We start from the raw sequence: 21,371 nt of genomic DNA, 5'->3' as shown, positions 1-21,371 counted from the left end.
TAATTTGAAAAGAATTGCTATCTTAAAAATATGAATGTTCTAGGAGTTCTGACAGAGGAAACCCTGGAACTCACATATATCAATTATTAAGTTATCTACTAAAACTAATACAGTGGTATGTCATTATATTTCAAACAAATAAATAAGTTCTAATGAATGAACATTGAATTTATTCATTTATATCAGATTTAATTTCCCTTACTGTGTTTTATAACTCTCATTACAAGTCTTACCTCTCTGTTAAATTCACTACTATTTTATTCTTTGTTTTTAAAGATTTTATTTATTTATTTGTCAGAGAGAGAGAAAGTGAACAAGCAGGCAGAGTGGCAGACAGAGGCAGAGAGAGAAGCAGGCTTCCCACTGAGCAAGGAGCTCGATTTGGGACTCGATCCCAGGACCCTGGAATCATGACCTGAGGTGATGGCAGCAGCTTAACCAACTGAATCACCCAGGCATCCCTATTTTATTCTTTTTTGATGCTATTGAAAATAAAATTGTTTCCCTAACTTAGATTTGGGGTTATTCAATGCTCATATATAGAAATAAAATTGAATTTTCTATTACATACTCAGTAGTATGGTTTTAGGTAGTGTTTTTTTTTTAATCAGCTAATGAAAGAAGAGCTTGGAAAATATGTTGTTATTTATAGTTACTGATATAATTACTTTTAAAATGCTTTTTATTTCTTCATGCAGATTTTGAGTTACTACCTGATGTCATTTTTGTATCAGCCTAAAATATTTTCCTTAGCATTTCTCTTAAGACACTTTTCCTAATATAACAATAGTCTTAGTTGGTTTTTATCTAGGAAGGTTTTTGTTTTATCTGTTATTATTTTTGAATAATAATTTTGCCAGGTATTAAATTCTTGGTTGTGAATTTTTGCTCTCAGCATTTTTAATATGTCATCCCACTGGCTTCTGGCCTTCATTGTTTGTGATAGAAAATCAGATGTCTATTTTTTTTAAAGATTTTGTTTATTTATTTGACAGAGAGAGAGATCACAAGTAGGCAGAGAGGCAGGTGGAGAAAGAGGGAGAAGCAGGCTCCCTGCCCAGCAGAGAACCTGATGTGGGGCTTGATCCCAGGTCCCTGAGATCATGACATTAGCCAAAGGCAGAGGCTTAACCCACTGAGCCATCCAGGTGCCCCTCAGATGTTGATTTTAATAGCTTTATCAATTATAATTCACATACCATACAGTTCATTCATTTGCAGTGTATAATTCAGTGGTTTTTAGTACATTCAGAGTTATGCTTTCATCATCATGTTTTATTTTAGAAGATTTTCACTGTGTGAAAGAGAAATCGTCACACTCCAAGCCATAATCTGCTAATCTAATTTCTGTCTCTATAAATTTCCATACACTGGACATTTCATAGAAATGGAATTTATAATAGGTGGTCTTGGTGAATTCCTTTACTTAGTTCTGATCTCTAAAACTATTCTTCTTAACGTGTATTTCTTTATTAGTGAAATGAATCATCTCAAAACATTTTTAGTTATTTCAGTTTTATTGGCAGCTAACTTACTGTGCATCAAAATCAGTTACAAATGTAATCCATCTTATGGCTAACGTATTTTCTAAAAATTTCTAGAAGAACCTTATGAATACACTTCACCCCATGTGATTGAACCTCCAAAAGCAAATCATAGAACCTCTAAGGCTGGGTCAACCATTTATAAAGCCATCCAGCTTCCTTCATTGAATAAAGAACCTTCAGGTAATGTACAATGTGATTTTTTACTTTAGTAAAGCTTTAATTGTGTGGAAATAACCAGATTATACTAGCCTTAGTCATATAATCAGTTTAGCTAAACATAAGTGAAAATAAACACTGATTAAGCTTACCTAACATGTATGCATTCTTAGTGAATGAGTAGTGTCCCTGGCATAGCTCTTCTTCCCTGCCACCAATAAATTGGAGTTCTGTGTTTTTTCACAACCTTCCTTCCTTTTTTTCCCCCTAAAGATTTATTTATTTGAGAGAGAAAAAGAGAATACACATTGAGCAGGGGTAGGGGCAAAAGGAAAGAATCTCAAGTAGACACCCTTCTAAGTGAGGAGACCCAATCTGAGGACCCTGAGATCATGATCAGAAGTCAAATGCTTAACTGAAAAAGCCACCCAGGTGTCCCCTCAACCTTCCATTCTTGCTCACCATTATGATAAACCCATTTTATAATCCTCTGTTTTAGATTTATATATTCCCTTTTTGTACAATCCCAAGTAGGATCTGCAATACAGAGACTCAACATGAGGGTAGATTGGAAGGAAAATAAACACGTTTTCCCTTTCCCTTCATTACTCTCTCCCCAGGTATCTAATCCATTAATATCTGGGAACTAATTTACAGAATCCATTCCTTATCATTGCTCCAGAGGCATTATATAATCATTACCCTACTGTATTTCCCATAGATGCTGAGTTTGAAGGGTTTTTTTTAATGTAGATTATTTTTTGGCCTATTATATTTTCTAAAGCCACAAATAATTATATATACTACCAATACTTTTACCAGCTTGTCTTTCTAATGCTGCATCTTTTTCTCTTACCATTATACCCATTGGTTGCCTTTTCCCGTTCTGTGGAAGTGTAATTCAGAAATAAATTTTTTAAAAGATTTTATTTATTTGACAGAGATCACAAGTAGGCAGAGAGAGAGAGGGAAGCAGGCTCCCTGCTGAGCAGACAGTCTGATGCAGGGCTCCATCTCAGGACTCTGAGACCATGACCTGAGCTGAAGGCAGAGGCTTAACCCACTGAGCCACCCAGGAGCCCCTCAGAAATAATATAAATTTGACTATTAACTGAAGTAAGGCAGATTGGGCAAGTAAGTCTTCTCTAAAATTAGAAAAATTAATATGCTCTTTATGTTCAGATAAGCTATCTTCGTCTTCCTACTAACTGCCAGACTGTCAGATTCACCTCCTACTTCATATCACCTATAATACTGTTTCCCGTTCATTTAGCTCCTAGTTTACCTACAATTTAGGGTTTCCTTTCAAGATTTTTATTTATTTATTAGAGAGAGAGAGCACGTGCATTAGAGACTGAGAGAAAGAGAAAGCAGGAGCAGAATCAGGGAGAGAAGGAGAAGCAGATTCCCCCACTGGGCAGGGAGCTCAACATGGAACTTGATCCCAGGACCCTGGGATCATGACCAAAGCTGAAGGCAGATACTTAATCAATGAGCCACCCAGGTGCCCCAATTTGTTTTTTGTTGTTTTTTTTTTTTCCTAAGCTACAGCTTTCTCTTTGATGGGGGTGTTAATTATAAGCAGTAATGTTGCCTAAAGAAACAAAAAAGAGGAAGAGAGTAAGAACTAAGAAATAGTCTAAATAATCTATTATCTAAATTTCTATTCATAAGAGAATAGTAATAGTAATCTTTTTTGTGTATGGAATAGAAATGATTCTATCATAATGTTTTTATTTTTCATCAAATAATAAAGCCTTTTAATCTAAAAATAATGACATAAACATTTCTTAAGCAAATACTTGCCTTAAGGAAATGGAAGAATTTAAAATGTTTTATTTCTCCGTAAGACATATATTGTAGAAATTCAACACATTTAGTAAATTTTCCCCAGTAACTTTGAGAAAACACCATCTAAATGTCCCACATTCTGCTTTTTTTTTTTAAGATTTTATTTATTTATTTGACAGACAGAGATCACAAGTAGGCAGAGAGGCAGGCAGAGAGAGAGGGGAGAAAGCAGGCTCCCTGCTGAGCAGAGAGCCCGATGTGGGGCTCGATCCCAGGACCCTGGGATCATTACCCGAGCCGAAGGCAGAGGCTTTAACCCACTGAGCCACCCAGGTGCCCCCCACATTCTGCTTTTTATTTTAGCATATTTTTCTTGAACATACTGAAACTATTTTCTTTATTACATTATTTTGTTTTTAACAGTGTTCAAAATATGTGTCATGATGATAGTATTTCTAAACATGTCTGTTTAGAAACCACAAGCACTAGTTTTATCACTGTGGTTATATAAAAATTTTTAAATAAAGATATTCTGTTTTATATAAAAACTTTATATGAGAATTTATCAATTTAATTGTTAAAGTAGTTTTTTATTATAATACTGAAAAGAAAGAAAGCTCTTCCTCAGGTATTTTTACTTACACTATTTCTATTATTTCTTTTTCTGGATTTGCACTCTTACTGGTTTTGTTTATAAATATCAAATGACCAACAAGGAAAAACAAGAGAGAAAGTAAGTGTGTTAGTAAAGGTGTTTTAAATTATTTTTTAAAATTTAAGGAAACTGTGCTTTAGAAGTGGGTTAAGATTTATTATAAATTTTTAAAAGTTGAAATCAGGACATTTATAAGATAATAATGTTATTTTCATTTTTTAGGGCATCCAAAAAATACTGTCTCAAAAAAACATGTTGGATTTATGAATACTCTGCCTGCTATAATCTCTACAACTAGAACACCTATCTATGAAGGTAAAAAAAATCACTGCTATATAAAGACAAATGAAATAAAACCTTTACTGTGTTTCCATTGTTTCTATTTGCCCATCACCTTAAACCTATGGACTCCCTTTCCCAACCATGAGTCAATGAGTCAAGTATATTTTTCTAAACCTTTCTTTAAACATGTGTTAACACACACACACACACACACACAAAACTATATACGTTAAGTTTGCTGGTTCTATACATAATAGAATCATTTGGATGGATCCTACTTACCTCTAATATGGATAAATTGATAATATAGATTTCTTTTTTATATCATACCTTAAAGTTGCTTTATGGTATTCTATAATGTTAAGGTACTATATGTTATTCAACCATTCTTCTACTGAATTACATTTAGATTTTTATCAATGTACTTTTTGCGGCTATCAGCAATGGTACAATAAATTTCACTGTATATATATATGTATATATATATACACACCATGGTGATTATATTTCTATAAAATAGAGCATGTAGGGCGCCTGGGTGGCTCAGTGGATTGAGCCGCTGCCTTCGGCTTGGGTCGTGGTCTGGGGTCCTGGGATCGGGTCCCGCATTGGGCTCTCTGCTCAGCAGGGGGGGCCTGCTTCCCTTCCCCTCTCTCTGCCTGTCTCTCTGCCTGCTTGTGATCTCTCTCTGTCAAATAAATAAATAAAATCTTTAAAAAAAAATAGAGCATGTAAACATGTCTTGTATTAAAGGTATCTATGTTTTTTATTTAATATATAAATCCAAATTACTTTTCAAATGATCGTAGTTAATAATTCTGCTAGTAAATTCATGAAAGACTCATATCGCAGCATCATAGCCAGCACTAGACTTTTCATAGATCGAAACATTATATTGTTAAGATATCAATACTGTACAAGTGTTCTACAGATTCAGTGTGATACCTATCAAGATTCCAGCAATGTTTTTTAAAGAATAAAAAAATTCTATGCTAAAATTCATATGGAATCTTAAAGGATCCTGAATAATCAAAATAATCTTGAAAAATAACAAAGCTGGAGGACTCACACTTCATTATTTTGGAACTTACTACAAAGCAACAGTAAGCAAAACAGTATGGTACTGGCATAAAGACAGACATACAAAATAAGGATAGAAGATAGAGAACAAAGAAATAAATCATCACATATATGGTCAAATGACTTTTGACAAGGATACAAAGACCATTCAATGGGGAAAGAATTTAAAACATATGGTACTGGAAAAACTGGATACCCACATACTAAAGAGTGAAATGAGATCACTATCTTATACCTTACCTTATAGTTCAAAATAGATGAAAGATCTAAAACTAAGTGCTAAACTATAAAAGCCTTGGGTAAAAATGTAGGGAAAAATCTAAGGCATTTTATTTGACAAGAATTTGTTGGGTGCAACACCAAAGATGCAGCCAAACAAACAAAGACAGATTTTATCATAATTTTAAAATTACTCATCAAGAGGAAAGGTTAGTAAAGTAAAAGGGAAATCCACAGAATGGGAGAAAAATATTTGCAAATCATATATCTGAATAGCCGTTAACAACCAGAATATATAGAGAGCTCTTAAAGACTCAACAATGAAAACAAAAAACTTTATAAAACAGTGAAAAAAGGACTTTAACAGACATTTCTCCAAAGGAGAGATACAGATAGCCAATAGGCCCATGAAAGTATGGTAAACACCACTATTCATTAAGGAAATGAAAATCAAAACCACAATGTGATATCACTTCATATCTAGGATGGCTATTATGAAGATAAAAAAGGAAAAAAGGAAAGAAAATAAACATTGGTGAGAATATGAAGAAATTGGGATTCCTACTAGTTGTAAGAATGTGAAATGATACAACTACTATGGAAAATAGTATGGTTATTCCTCAAAATATTAAATAAAGCATTACCATATGATTCAGCAATTCCCATTCCAGATAGATATATGCCCAAAAGAATGAAAGCAGGGACATGAAAACATCTTTGTTTATAGCAACATCATTCACAACAGCCAAAAGATAGAAGTCATTCAAGTGTCCAACAGTGATGAATGAACTAAAAAATATGGCATATGTATGTGATGGAATATTATTTAGCCTTAAAAGGAAAGAAAATCTGATAACAGTATGTCATAATAGAACATGGATGAATATGGAAGACATTATGCTAGGTGGAGTAAGCCAATCACAAAAGGAGAAACACTGTATGATTACACTTACATGAGTGAAGTATCCTCATATGGTCAAATTCATAGAGACAGTAAGTAGAATGATGGTTGCCAGGAGCTGGGGAAATGGGAATGGAGAATTATTTCTTAATGGGTAGAGTTTCAATTTTGCAAGATGAAAAAGTTCTGAAGATCATTGGTAATGACTACACAGTGTGAATGCACTTAGTGCCACTGAACTACACACTTAAAAATGGTTTAAATGGTAAATTATACATTATTTATATTATTTATTTATGTAAGTATAAAATTATTTATATTTTATAATAAAAATAAATGCATAGTAAAAATGTTTTTTCTTGAATAAGGGTTATTTATATTTAATGAGAACTAAGCATATTTTAATATTATTAGCTATTTTATTTTTCTCCATGAATTACCTATTTATAGTCTTTGCTTATTTTTCTGTTAGTTTCTTTTGTTATTGTAGAAGTTTTTTGTACAATAGGATTTTAATTTTTAAAAAATTTTTCCATCAATTCAAATTTACAGAGAAACTGAAGGAAATCCAGAAGGAATTTTCATATAGCTTATACCTAGATTCATTACTTGTTCATATATTATCTTTTTGTCTTACCATTTTTTCTATGCTCACATATATATGTGTATGTGTGTGTCTATCACAAATATCATTTTTTTTCTGAATTATATAAGGGTAACTTGGAAGAAAGTGTTTCTTATCTGTGTATTCCTTTATATCTAAGCACAGAATAAACACTATAAAAATAAATGAAAATAAAATATCAATGTAGTTATTAGTTAACCACCACACTCAGGCCAGGGACAGAACACTGTCCACAGAGGTCAAGGAGAGCTTCTGCAGAAAATTAGCCTGAAGGATAGAGCAGCCAGAACACAACAATAGAGAGCATGCAGCACATATCAGACACATCCCTTGAAGTATCAGACCTTGAGCACTATATAAGACTTCTTCCTCATAAGGCCATTATTTTCAGGAGCAAGAGATGTATCTGGATTTTCTAACACAGAGAAGAAGGCAAGGACTTAGACAAAATATAAAGATGGAGGAATTTATCCCAAATGAAAGAACAGTATAAGGCCATGGCTAGAGATCTAAGTGAGAAAGTAACACACCTGATGGAGAACTTAAAAGCAACCAACAATCATGAGGCTACTCACTGAGCTTCAGAAAAAAATGGAAGACTTCAGGGTGGCTCTTACCCCAAGAGTTAAAAAAAGAATCAGTCAGAAAGGAAAAATGCAATAACTGAGATTAGAAATGGGCTGGTTGCAATGAACAACACAAGGCTAAAAGTAGTAGTAGAATGAATAAGTGATATAAAAGACAAAATAATGTAAAATAATGAAGCTGAACAAAAGAAAGAATAATTAAGGAATATGAGAATAAAAGTGGGGAACCCAGTGACTCCATCAAATATAATAACATTGTATTATAGAAGAATGAGAAAGAGAAAAGGGGGTCAGGAAATTTATTTAAGGAAGTCACAGCTGAAAACTTTCCTAATGTGAAGAAGGAAACAGACTACAGATACAGGAGGAATAGAGGATCCCCAACAAAATCAATGAAAGCAGACCAACACCAACACATATTGTAATTAAATTTGCAAAAATATAGTGATTAATTAAACATTTTAAAATCAGCAAGATAAAAGAAGACAGTAACATACATGCAAAGGAAACCCCATAAGGCTAGCTAGAGATTTTTCAGCAGAAACTTCCCAAGAGTTACATGACATATTCAAAGTGCTGAATGGGAAAATCTGCAGCCAAAAATACTCTATCCATTAAGGCTATCATTCAGAATAGTAGGAGAGAGAAAGTGTTTCCCACACAAAAACTAAAGGAGTTTGTGACCAGCAACCCAGGCCTGCAAGAAATACTAAAGGGGATTCTTCGAGTGGAAAGGAGAGACTACAAATGACAAACACAGGAAAGGATAGAGAAAATCTCCAAAAATAATGACAAAGCAAGTAATGAAATACCAATAAATACATATTTATCAACAATTACTCTGAATATAAATGGACTAAATGCTCCAATAAAAGACAAAGGGTGACAGAATGGATTAATAAAACAAGATGCATGTTTATGCTGCCTATAAGAGACTTATTTTAGACCTAAAGACACCTGAAGATTGATAGTGAGGGAGTGGAGAAACATTTATCATACAATGGATGCCAAAAGAAAGCTAGAGTAGCAATACTGATATTAGACAAAATAGACTTTAAAACAAAAACTGTAACAAGTGACACTATGTAATTATAAAGGGGACAATCCAACAAGAGATATAATAATTGTAAATATTTAGGCACTCAACATGGGAGCATTCAAATATATATTCAGTTAATACAAAAATAAACTAATTGATGGTAATACAGTAATACAAGAGGACTTTAACACTGCACTTACATCAATGAACAGATCATCCAAACAAAAAAACAGGGAAACAGTGGCTTTGAAGGACACACTGGACCAGATGGACTCAACAGATATATTCAGAACATTCCATCCTAAAACAGCAGAATACACATTCTTTTCAATTGTACATGGAACAATCTCCAAAATAGATTAGATATTAAGTGACAAATCAGGCCTCAACAAATAAAAAACATTGAAATCATACCATGAAACTTTTCTGACCACAGTGCTATGAAACTGGAAGTCAACCACAAGAAAAAAATTTAGAAAGACCACAAATACATGGAGTTTAAATTACATACTACAAAATAATGAATGGGTCCACCAGGAAATCAAAGAAGAAATTTTAAAAAATACATAGAAACAAATAAAAATGAAAATATAGCAGTCTAAAAACCTTTGGGATGCAGCAAAGCCAGACCTAGAGGCAATTTTATAGCAATGCAGGCCTCAAGAAGCAAGAAAAGTCTCAAATACACAAATTAACCTAAAACATAAAGGATGAACAGAAATAAGAACAACAAATGAAGCTAAAGCCAGCAGAAGAAAGAGTAAGAAGAGTAAGAAGAGTAAAGATGAGAGCAGAAATAAATGATACAGAAACTTAAAAAAAAAAAAAGGAGAAACTAGGAGCTGGTTCTTTAAAGGAAACTAAAAGATTTATTTATTTTTTTATTTATTTGAGAGAGTGAGAGAGATCAAGCAAGTGGATGGGAGCTGGCAGAGAAGTAAAGGGAGAGTGACAAGCCCACTCCACACTGATGAGCCAATACTGAGCTCCATCCCACCAACCTGAGATTATGATCTGAGCAGAAATCAAGAGCCAAACACTTAACTAAGCCACCCAGGATCCCCAAGGAGCTGCTTCTTTGAAATAATTAATTAAAATTAATAGTTTCTTTGAAAAAAATTAATAAAATTGATAAGCCACTAGCCAGACTTAACAAAACAAAAAAGACCCAAATAAATAAAATAACAAATGAGAAAACAGAAATAAACAACCAATACTACTGAAGTACAATTATAACAAAATATTATGAAAGATTACAGGCCAACAAATTGGAAAACCTGGAAGAAACAGATAAATTACTAGAAACATATAAACTATCAAAACTGAAAACAGGAAGACAGAAAACTTGAACAAACTGATATTCAGCAAAGAAATTGAATCAGTAATTCAAAAACTCCCCAAAACAAAAGTCTAAAGCCAAGTGGCTTCACAGGAAAATTCTACCACCAAACATTTAAAAAAAAAATTAATACTAAAATTAAAAAAAAAAGAATATATATCTTAAAATGTGTTAAAGTTTCAATTTGTCAACAATAAATAAATAAATAGAATTAATACTTCTTTTTTATTCTAAAAAAAATAGAAAAGGAAGGGAAACTTCCAAATTCATCCTATGATCCAGCATTACCCTGATATCAAAACCAGATAAAGATACCACTAAAAAACAAAACTATCCAATATCCCTGATGAACATGGATGTAAAAATTCTCACTAAAATACTAGCAAACTGAGTCCAAAAGTACATTAAAAAATATCATTCACCATGATCAAGTGGGAGTTATTCCTGAGATACAAGGATTGTTCAATATTCACAAAGCAATCAACTTGATACATCACATTAATAAAAGAAAGATTAAGAACCATGTGATCCTTTCAATAGATGCAAAAAAAGCATTTGACAAAATACAATGTCTATTCATGATAAAAACTCTAAACAAACCAGGGTTAGAGGGATTACACCTCAACATAAGACAGGCCATATATGAAAAACTCATAGTTAATATCACTGTGAAAAAAAAAAATCACTGTGAATGGGGAACATACGAAGGGACCTTTTCCTCTACTGTCAGGAACAGGCAGAGATGTCTGCTCTCACCACTCTTCTTCAACATAGCACTGGAAGTCTTAGCCTCAGCAACCAGACAACAAAAAGGCATCCAGATTGGCAAAGAAATAGTTCAACTTTCATTATTTGCAGATGACCTGAAACTCTATATAAAAAACCGGAAAGACTCCAGCAAAAAACTGCCCAAACTGATAAAGGAATGAAGTCACAGGATCCAAAATCAACATATAGCATTCTGTTGAATTTCTATTTGCTAATAATGAAGAAGCAGAAAGAGAAATTAAGGAATCCCATTTACAATAGAACCAAAAATAAGATACCTAGGAATAAACATAACCAAAGAGGTGAAAGACCTGTACTCTGAAAACTATAAAACACCAATAAAATAAACTGAAGATGACCCAAAGAAATGGAAAGACATTCTGGATTAACAAATATTGTTAAAATATATATACTATCCAAAGCTATCTACACACTTAATACAATCCCTATCGAAATACCACCAGCATTTTTCACAGAGCTAGAACATACAATCCTAAAATTTGTATGGAGCCACAAAAGACCCAAATAACCAAAGCAACCCTGAAAAAGAAAAGCATAGCTGGAGGCATCACAATTCAGGGCTTCAAGTTTTATCACAAAGCTATAGTGATCTGAACAGTATAAAATAGAAAAATAGACATATAGATCAATGGAATAGAATACAAAACCCAGAAGTGAACCCACAATTTTATGGTCAATCAATCTTTGACAAAGCAGGGAAGAATATCCTATTGAAAAAAAAAAAAAAAGGCAGTTTCTTCAGCAGGTGGTGTTGGGAAAACTGGACAGCAACATGCAAAAAGAATGAAACTGGACCACTTTCCTACACCATAAATAAATTTAAAACAGATCAAAGTCCTAAATGTGTGACCTGAAACCATAAACAACCTAGAAGACAACACAGACAGTAACTTCTTTGACATTGGTCAGAGCCAATGTCAACTTCCTTTTTAGATATGTCTCCTGAGACAAAGGAAACAAAAGCAAAAATAAACTATTAGGACTTGAATAAAATAAAAAACCTTCTTCACAGTAAAGGAAACAATCAACAAAACTAAAAGGTAAGCAATGTAATGGGTAAGATATTTGGAAATGACATATCTGATAAGGGTTAGTATCCAAAATATATAAAGAACAGATACAACTCAACACCCAAAAAACAAGTTAAAAAATGGGCAGAAGACAATGAATAGACATTTTTCCAAAGAAGATGGCCAACAGACGCATGAAAAGATATTCAGTATGACTGACCATCAGGGAAATACAAATGAAAACTACAGTGAGATACCACCTCACATCTGTCAGAATGGTTAAAATTAACAACACAGGAAACAATAGAAGTCAGCGAGTATGTGGAGAGAGGGGAACCTCTTGCACTGTTGGTGGGAATGCAAACTGGTGTAGCCACTGTGGAAAACAGTGCAGAGGTTCCTCAAAGGCTTAAAAATAAAACTACCCTACAATCCAGCAATTGCACTACTAGGTATTTACCAAAGAATACAAAAATACTAATTTGAAGGGACACATGCATCCATATGTTTATAGCAGCATTATTTACAATAGCAAAATTATGGAAACAGGCCATGTCCATCGACTGATGAATGAACAAAGAAGATATGGTATATATACACAATAGAATAGTAGTCATAAAAAAGAACAAAATCTTGCCATTTGCAATGACATGGATAGAGTTAGAGAGTGTTATGCTAAATGAAGTCAGAAAAAGACAAATACCATATGTATGGTGTTGGTAGTTAACTAGGTTTATTGCAGTAATCATTTTGTAATATGTAGAGAAATATCAAATCACTATGTTGTACTGAAGCTAATATATATCAATTTTTCTCCATTAAAAGTTAATAATTAAATTTTGAAAAGATAACACATCCATCTCCTCAAATAGTTGATGATTTTTTGTGTGTGGTGTGAATGTAAGATTTATTTTCCACAACTTTCAAATATACCATACCATATTATTAACTATAAGTTACCATGTTGTACATTAGATCCTATGAACTCACTCTTTTTATAACTGAAATTCTGTACCTTTTGAATGATATCACCCTGTTCCCTCCTTCCACCAGTCCCTGGCAACCTCTATTCTATTTACTGTTTCTAAGATATTGGTTTGTTTGGGGTTTTTTAGATTACTTATTTAAGTGAGATTGTACAGTGTATGTCTTTCTCACTCTGATGTATTTCACTTAGCATAAATCCCTTTAGAATCAGTCATGTGACATTGGCGAGATTTACACTCTTGTTATGGCTGAAAATAATATTCCTCTGTGTGTGCACACGTGTGTGTGTGTGTGTGTGTGTGTGTGTGTGTGTGTATCACATTATCTTTATCCAAAGAACTGCCAAATAACATTTAGGTTATTTCCATATCTTGGCTCTTAGGAATAAGGCTGTAATGAACATGGGGCTGCAGACATCTCTTCAAGATCCAGATTTCATTTCCTTCAGCTATCTACGCAGTAATGGGATTGATGAATCATGTTAGCTCTGTTTTATTAAAAAAAAAATCGCCAAGCCATTTTCCATAATGGCTATACCAATTTGCACTCCCATCAACAGTGTATAAGTTTCCTTTTCTCCACAGTTTTGCCAACATTTGTTATTTCTTATCTTTTTGATAATAGCCATCTTAATAGATGTGAGGTGATATATTGCCTTCAATTTGCATTTCTCTGATAATGAGTGGTGTTGAGAAAATTTTTAAATACTGATTGGCCTTATCTATGTCTTCTCTGGAAAAATATCTATTTCATTCTTTTGCCCATTTCTTATTGGAATATTTGCTTTTTTGCTATAGGAGTTTTTTATAATTTGGATATTAACCCCTAACTAAACATATGGCTTGCAAATATTTATTCCCCAATGGTAGGTTGCCTTTTCAATTGATTGCTTCCTTTATTAAGAAGCTCTGTAATTTGATGTGGTCCCGCTTGTTTATTTGTTATCTACTTATGGTATCTTTTGCAAGAAATCATTGCAAAGACCAATGTCAACAATCTTTTAAATTTTGTTCTTCTAGAAATTTTACAATTTTAGGTCTTACCTCTTTGATCTATTTTGAGTTCATATTTTGTGAGTGGTATAAAACAGGGTTGCAATATCAGTCTCTAGATTTGGATTTCTAGTTTTTCCAGTACATTTATTGAAGAGATTACTCTTTCTCCATTGTATATTCTGGGTGCCCATGTCAAAAATTTTTGACTATATATGTGTTTATGTCTGGGCTATTTTGTCCCACAGGTCTAGATTCCTATTCTTATGCCACTACCATAGTTTCTTAACTACTGCTTTGTAAATAGACTGAAATCAGGAAATGTGATGAGTCCACTTTGTTATTATTGAGATTGCTTTGTCTATTCAGGGTTATTAAGAGTTCAATATGAATTTTAGGATTTTTTTTCTATTTCTGTTAAAATCAACCCTCTTTTTAAGTCCTTTGTATTTGAGCATACCATAGTTTATTTAACTAGCCCTGTGTTAAATGGGCACTTTGGTTGTTTTCAGTTTTCTAACAATGTTGCTACAAATATCATTTGAATAAGTAGCTATTCTAGACTCCAGTCTTGCTCTCTATCAGCTCAAATATGAGTCTTCTGCTTAAAAGGAATTGCCACTATTTGCTCCCTAACACTAATTTTATGACCCCTTTCTTTTGCAGTACATAAATTGTCTCTCAGTTAAAACTGATTTTTTGAAGAACCATAAGTATACTCAGTATAAATATCATATGTATTAAAAAAACAATATTTCAGTGAATTTGAAAATTTTAAAATTTCTCTGTCAATGCTTGTCAAAGTATGGTCTCTAGACTAATAGCCTGAGCATCAACTAGGGATATATTAGAAATACAAATTATTGTGCCCTACCTCAGAGCTACAGAATCAGAAGCTTTAGAGTTCAAGTCCAGCAATCTGTTTTAACAAGTTTTCTGGGTGATTCTGACATAGGCTAAATTTGAAGAACCATTGTATTATATTTATATTACTCTAAGTTAAGGGGTCCCAGTATCATTTCTATAGAAACATAGGTTTATGTACTTGTATGATTCATGTACTGCCTTTCCATTTCCATTTCCAGTGTTACTCTTTGTATATAATAATGTTTTCCATATGTCACATATAATAAAAATTATGTCAACTATAATGAAATTAAACTTTTTATAATCACACAATAACTTTTCTTTAAAGTGCCACATCCTGCTGCCCGAAATCTCTACCACGTCCCTATTTTTAAGAAAAAATAAGTTCTGGTCAAGATAAGCAACATGAGCAAATAGCAATGAAATGTGCAAATGTGGAAGCTTTATGAGAATAACACTAACTTGAAAGGATGGTGCTTATTGAACAATAGTGAGAAATACCCTGGATAAATAGGGTAGACCCGGATTATGGAGGAGTTTAGTTGGTAGCAGGTAAGTTTGAATGTTTGCAATGCTCTTTTTTCTAATTTTAAAAAAGTTATATTTTAAACGACGAATGATTAAAATATTCAGCTTATTCAAATGTTAATGTTTGAATACTGCACAACAAATTTCAAAAAGGAAAGGAAGTAAACATAAAGTAAACATAAATGCCTCATGACAATAACCTGATAGAGCATATTTTGTAGAATTTGAAATGGCACAAAATTTAGGTGCTAATAATTTTAAAGACATGATTCTTGCCAATCAATGTTAATAACATTAAAATATTATTTTTAACCACATCATTTTCCCTGTGCCCTAGAGAGAGTAATACTATTGGATGACATGGTCTTAAATACAATCTGGATTATTAACGACATGAGTATTTAAATTTATAAAATATCCTTTTGAACTTTGAATACACATACACACATCTCTGCCAAAATTAGATCACTGAACATTGATATTAATCTAAGTACATGGAGTTCCATTTTGTGTCAAAAATTAAAGAAAAAATAGATTTCTTCAGAAACATAAAATGGAAAAATTTATGAAATAATGCTTATTTTCTAAAACATCCATTTAAAGATAATGTTTATAATTTACACAGTAGTAAAAAAGTATAGCTTATAGATAAATGGAAATCATAAATTGAGCTTAAAGTATCAGCTAGTAGAAAATAAATGGAATGATTCTTCACTCATGACTGATTATCTATTCTCTGAAACTGAAATATCCCAGAGGTAATACAAGGATGAGACATGTTAACAACTCTTGTGAGGGTCTTAGAGAGAATATATGCAGAAACGAATAGTAGAATTGTCATTGCAAGTTGCCAAATAATTGGTTAGTGAGCAATGTGAATTTTATGTTTCTCTCTAGAATTAATTTTTAACATAAATTTTAGTTCAACATAGCAATCTGTACTCATGAATGGCAGTGGTTGGGATTACTTAAACTGGATCCATTCCAGCTTCTCAGTTTTCCCCTATGGACTACCCAGATAACAGTGCCATATATATTATGTAATCATTTGATTAACATATATGCTAATTTAGTGCTTCTCAAGGTGGTCTACAAAATAGAATTCATCTGGAATACTTTTAGAAAACACTAATTCTCTGTTCCCTTCCCCAGACCAATTAAACCAGATTCTCTGTAGGTGATTCAAATGTACTGCCAGAGTTGAGAAACATGCAGCTTATTATTTGATGATATAAGGGAAATCAACTAATACTCAGAACCATATACAAATAATTGCAGCTGAGTTTTTAAAAATCCAGATCTTAGAGCTACTAGAAGAGGAAATTCAATGAACAAATTCAATCTATACTGGCTCCATTTAAAAATTCTCCCAAACCACCTCTTTCATGTCAATTACAACTTTAGCTCCATCACACTCCCCAGTAGAATTTCCTGTGATAATGTAAATTTTCTGTACCTGTGCCTTCTAATAAGGGAACTGTGAGTCATATGCAGTTGTTGAACTCTTGAGATGTGGCTAGTGTAACAAGAATCTAGCTCTTTAATTTTAATTAGTTTAAATAGCCATATGTGGTTTGTGGTTCCCATATTGGATAGCACTACTCAAAACTTATCACTGATCCAAGAGTTAATCAGGACCTGGGAAGGCAGTGAACTATTCAGAAAAATATATAGGAAATATTTTTGTTGATTAATGACTGGCAGAAGTAAAAACAGATCCCTGGAGAAATAGGGGCAGGAATAGTATTTCAACAGTGTTGTTGGATAAAATGTAGTGCTCTTTTACAGTAGCAGGATGATCCCTAATACAGAGTAGACAATGTCAGTTTCAACCAAGAACATTGACTAGTTCAAATTAGGCCAGAATTAAGGCAAAAGTGAGTAGGATCTATACCTTTGGAAGGCTTTGGCTGCAATCAAAAATAAGGCAAGCCCTTTCCCTTTTTAACAATGCTGTGAAAAAATTATTCCGACGTTTGTTTAAGATGATAATGAAGGCTTTATTTTTTGTATTATGATATGTTAGTCACCATAGAGTACATCATTAGTTTTTGATGACTTTATTCAGGACTACTTGAATAGGGCACGGAGATTGAACTCAATTCCAAATACAGCAAAGAGAGCTGGGGATTTACAGCTAATGAGCAGAGTGATGAGGTCAATATGAAATTGCAAAAGGAGACATCAAGTGTAGGAGCATTCCTACCAAGTTAGCTGAACAGTATTTTTGCTAAAAGCAGACCAAGGACAGGGCCAAGTCCTCGTCAAAAAGGGGGCTTAGTGAAGCCTAACTATGTAATTTGCTGAAGGTGTGAGTCCTTCCCAAAGTCCAGCTAAAATAAACTTTTTGGCCTTGAGAGAAAGACCACTGATTTTGAAAACCAAAAATTCTAGATAATATTTTTTAAATGGCATGCAATTAATGTAACATATGCTCTAATAACAAGAAATACATAAAACTGAAGGTTCAAAAATGTATGTGTGTATATTAGAGGCTGAATTAAATGAAAGTTCTAATTACTTGGTTTATTTTCAGAATTCTTCTTTACTATCTGGAACAAACTTGAAACTCAAAGATCAAAGCTTTTTTGTTGCTGATGTTAAGAAAGAAGCCCTATGCTGAAGCTCCAGCTTGCTTCTATTCACTAATATTCCTGTAATATCTTCAAGTGTGATGTGAAACCAATTAAATGAAATTTGATCAATGCATGTTTTGATAATGTCATGCTTATTTAGGTGTCATATTTTTTGCAAATACATTTTATATGATGTTATATAGAAAAAAGTCATCTTCATACATTTCTTACACTTCCAGGTAAAATAATTTAAATTAAATTTAAATATCTTGCTTTTTTTTCACATTAAAACTGGAAATTCATTGAAGAGGTCACAACAAGGTCTTTATTCCTTATAGAATATTTAGTAAACCTACAAATCATAGGTAAATATTTAATAAAACTACAAATCATACCACTAGCTGTAGTTGAACTATGAAAGATTTATAAAATCTAAGGACATACTCTGTATGGGAATGTTGTTAGTAATGAATATCAAGTTAAATTGATGCTAGTACTAAAAGGAATATTGAAAAGAATAAGAAGGAAAAAACTTATAAATATTGAATGAGTAGTAGTCCAGTGTCTTTATGTGATCTTGTTTTCTCTTTTGGCCCTGAGATTAATGGATGCTGATACTGATATAATGTGCTCCTAATTAAGTGGAGATTTGTTTTAATTTTTTGAAGATTATTTATTTTATTTGAGACAGAGTGTGAGGTGGGGGAGGAGCCGAGGGAGAGGGACAAGCAGACTCTGTGCCAAGCAGGAAGCCTGAGGCCAGATTCGATTTCCACAACCTTAATATCATGACCTGAGCTGAAAACAAGAGTTGGATGCGTGGGGCGCCCAGGTGGCTCAGTTGGTTCAGCAGCTGCCTTCAGCTCAGGTCATGATTCCAGGGTCCTGGGATCGAGCCCCACATCAGGCTCCCTGCTCAGCAGAGAGCCTGCTTCTCTCTCTCCCCCTCTCCGACGCTCTGCTTACTTGTGCTCTCTAACTCTGTCAAATGAATAAAATATTTTTTAAAGAGTTGTAGGCTTGGGTTCCGGTGGGGGCGGCTGTAGCGACGGAGATGGCGGCGGCGGCGACGGCGGCGGAGGCTGTGGCCTCCGGCTCTGGAGAACCCCGAGAAGAGGCCGAAGCTCCGGGCCTCGCCTGGGATGAGTCCCAGCTGCGTAGTTATAGCTTTCCGACTCGGCCCATCCCCCGTCTGAGTCAGAGCGACCCCCGGGCGGAGGAGCTTATCGAGAATGAGGAGCCTGTGGTGCTGACAGACACAAATCTTGTGTATCCTGCTCTGAAATGGGACCTCGAATACCTGCAGGAGAACATTGGCAACGGAGACTTCTCTGTGTACAGTGCCAGCACCCACAAGTTCTTGTACTATGATGAGAAGAAGATGGCCAATTTCCAGAACTTTAAGCCCAGGTCCAACAGGGAGGAAATGAAATTTCACGAGTTTGTTGAGAAACTGCAGGATATACAGCAGCAAGGAGGGGAAGAGAGGTTGTATCTGCAGCAAACGCTCAATGACACTGTGGGCAGGAAGATCGTCATGGACTTCTTGGGTTTTAACTGGAACTGGATTAATAAGCAACAGGGAAAGCGTGGCTGGGGACAACTGACATCCAACCTACTGCTCATTGGCATGGAAGGAAATGTGACACCTGCTCACTATGATGAGCAGCAGAACTTCTTTGCTCAGATAAAAGGCTACAAGCGATGCATTTTATTCCCTCCGGATCAGTTTGAGTGCCTGTACCCATATCCTGTTCATCACCCATGTGACAGACAGAGCCAGGTGGACTTTGACAATCCTGACTACGAGAGGTTCCCCAATTTCCAGAACGTGGTTGGTTATGAAACAGTGGTTGGCCCTGGTGATGTTCTTTACATCCCAATGTACTGGTGGCATCACATAGAGTCATTACTAAATGGGGGGATTACCATCACTGTGAACTTCTGGTATAAGGGGGCCCCCACCCCTAAGAGAATTGAATATCCTCTCAAAGCCCATCAGAAAGTGGCCATAATGAGAAACATTGAGAAGATGCTTGGAGAGGCCTTGGGGAACCCACAAGAGGTGGGGCCCTTGTTGAACACAATGATCAAGGGTCGATACAACTAGCCTGCCAGGAGTCGAGGCCTCCTGCCAGGTGACTGATAGCCCGTCCACACCGCTTCATTGATGAGGACAGGAGACTCCAAGCGCTAGTATTGCACGCTGCACTTAATGGACTGGACTCCTGCCATGGCCCTGGAGGCAGGTGTTTGGGGCAAGGCAGGGTGGTTGGCGCTCCACTCCCATTTGGAGGGACTTCTTGCCCTTGCCTCTGTGCCCCAGCATCTTCCCTCTCTGCCCCCACTAAGGCCTGCATTCAGTGTGTGGAGTCCCAGCTTCTGGTTGTCATCACGTCTATGTGCGTCAGTCTGTCACCCTTGGGATGTGTGTGCGTGTGTGTGCATGCACACGCGCGTGTGTATCTGTTCCTTGCTTTCTCCTTCTGAGTCAGGATGCCACTGCTGGCTCTTGGGCCTGTCTCCTGCAGCCTCAGTGCCTCAGCCTGAGAGAGAGGAGATGGTCTCGGATGCCCACTATGTCTGGGCTGCGGGGCCAGAGCACTCCTGACCACCAGGTCAATCTGCCTCCTTCCAGTTTTCACAGTCAGGCTCTAGGCTGGGTGGGAATGGTTACTGGGACTCTTCATGGGAAGAGTGAGAGGGGGACTTGACTCTGAGAGCCTAGATAGCCTTCCTATCAGAGTTCCAACTTGGACCTTTCAGCTCAAGCCATACATAAAAAAAAACCCTCGGGACATGAGAGCCAAGGATTATACCTAAGTTCCAAATTGCAGACACATACAGCTTCTCTCTTAACAGCACCAGCTCCGGCTCCCTGTGCTGAGTACCAGGGGAGTTCTCTTAGTAGTGGCTTCTCTAGGTTCTAGGGGTATGAGCCTCTGTGTGGATGTGTGTGTGATATGTGTGCACACACACACGTACATCTGTGTCCGTGTCCACACTGGCCTGCCTCTTGGCTTACTGAGTTTCTCCACTGCTTAACCTTGTCCAGTGGGACACACAGTGTAAGCCCCAGGGAAGTACTGCCTGACCTAGCCTAAAGCTTTTAAACTCAGTTTTAGCCATTGGACGCTGGTCAGGTCTCACTGCAACCTACCTGAGGCTGAGTGGTGAGAGCCTCCAGGTCCTGTGACCCTCCCTGCCCAGGCCACGTCCTCCACTCCTGCGGAGCTTCCTGGCCAAGTAAATGAAATGGGGTCAAACCTAGGCAGCCAGCTTGCCACCTGTCATCCACCTCAGGGCAAGGACAAAAATATAACCTTGCCTCTTAAAGCCAGCACCTCTGCCAGACCCCTCAGTAATGTTCCACAAACACCCTTGAAAGTCAGGGCAGCTGA

The 21,371-nt window shown here is 35.4% G+C and overlaps 2 protein-coding genes across 2 annotated transcripts in view; both read left to right on the top strand.

The window, feature by feature from the left end:
• The window catches only part of CCDC7 (coiled-coil domain containing 7), a 467,373-nt gene extending 449,280 nt beyond the window's left edge, over positions 1-18,093 (top strand). Inside the window, exons 41-44 of the mRNA XM_045069128.1 lie at positions 1,602-1,727; positions 4,372-4,464; positions 15,195-15,418; positions 17,931-18,093. Of these exons, the coding sequence (XP_044925063.1) occupies positions 1,602-1,727; positions 4,372-4,464; positions 15,195-15,250 (275 nt within the window). The 3' untranslated portion in view covers positions 15,251-15,418; positions 17,931-18,093. The remainder of the gene's footprint in view (positions 1-1,601; positions 1,728-4,371; positions 4,465-15,194; positions 15,419-17,930) is intronic.
• A 907-nt stretch (positions 18,094-19,000) lies between these two features.
• On the top strand, positions 19,001-20,388 carry LOC106003906 (hypoxia-inducible factor 1-alpha inhibitor). The gene has a single exon (XM_013046783.2). It carries the CDS (start codon positions 19,025-19,027, stop codon positions 20,078-20,080), a length of 1,056 nt encoding a protein of 351 aa, XP_012902237.1. The 5' UTR covers positions 19,001-19,024; the 3' UTR covers positions 20,081-20,388.
• The last annotated feature ends 983 nt before the right edge of the window (positions 20,389-21,371 follow it).

The sequence above is a fragment of the Mustela putorius genome, unplaced genomic scaffold (genome assembly GCF_011764305.1).
Source record: "Mustela putorius furo isolate JIRA1106 unplaced genomic scaffold, ASM1176430v1.1 tig00003913_pilon_pilon_pilon, whole genome shotgun sequence".
NCBI lineage: Eukaryota > Metazoa > Chordata > Mammalia > Carnivora > Mustelidae > Mustela > Mustela putorius.
Note: the sequence above shows the minus strand (reverse complement) of the source record. Positions and strands in the feature narration are given on the sequence as shown.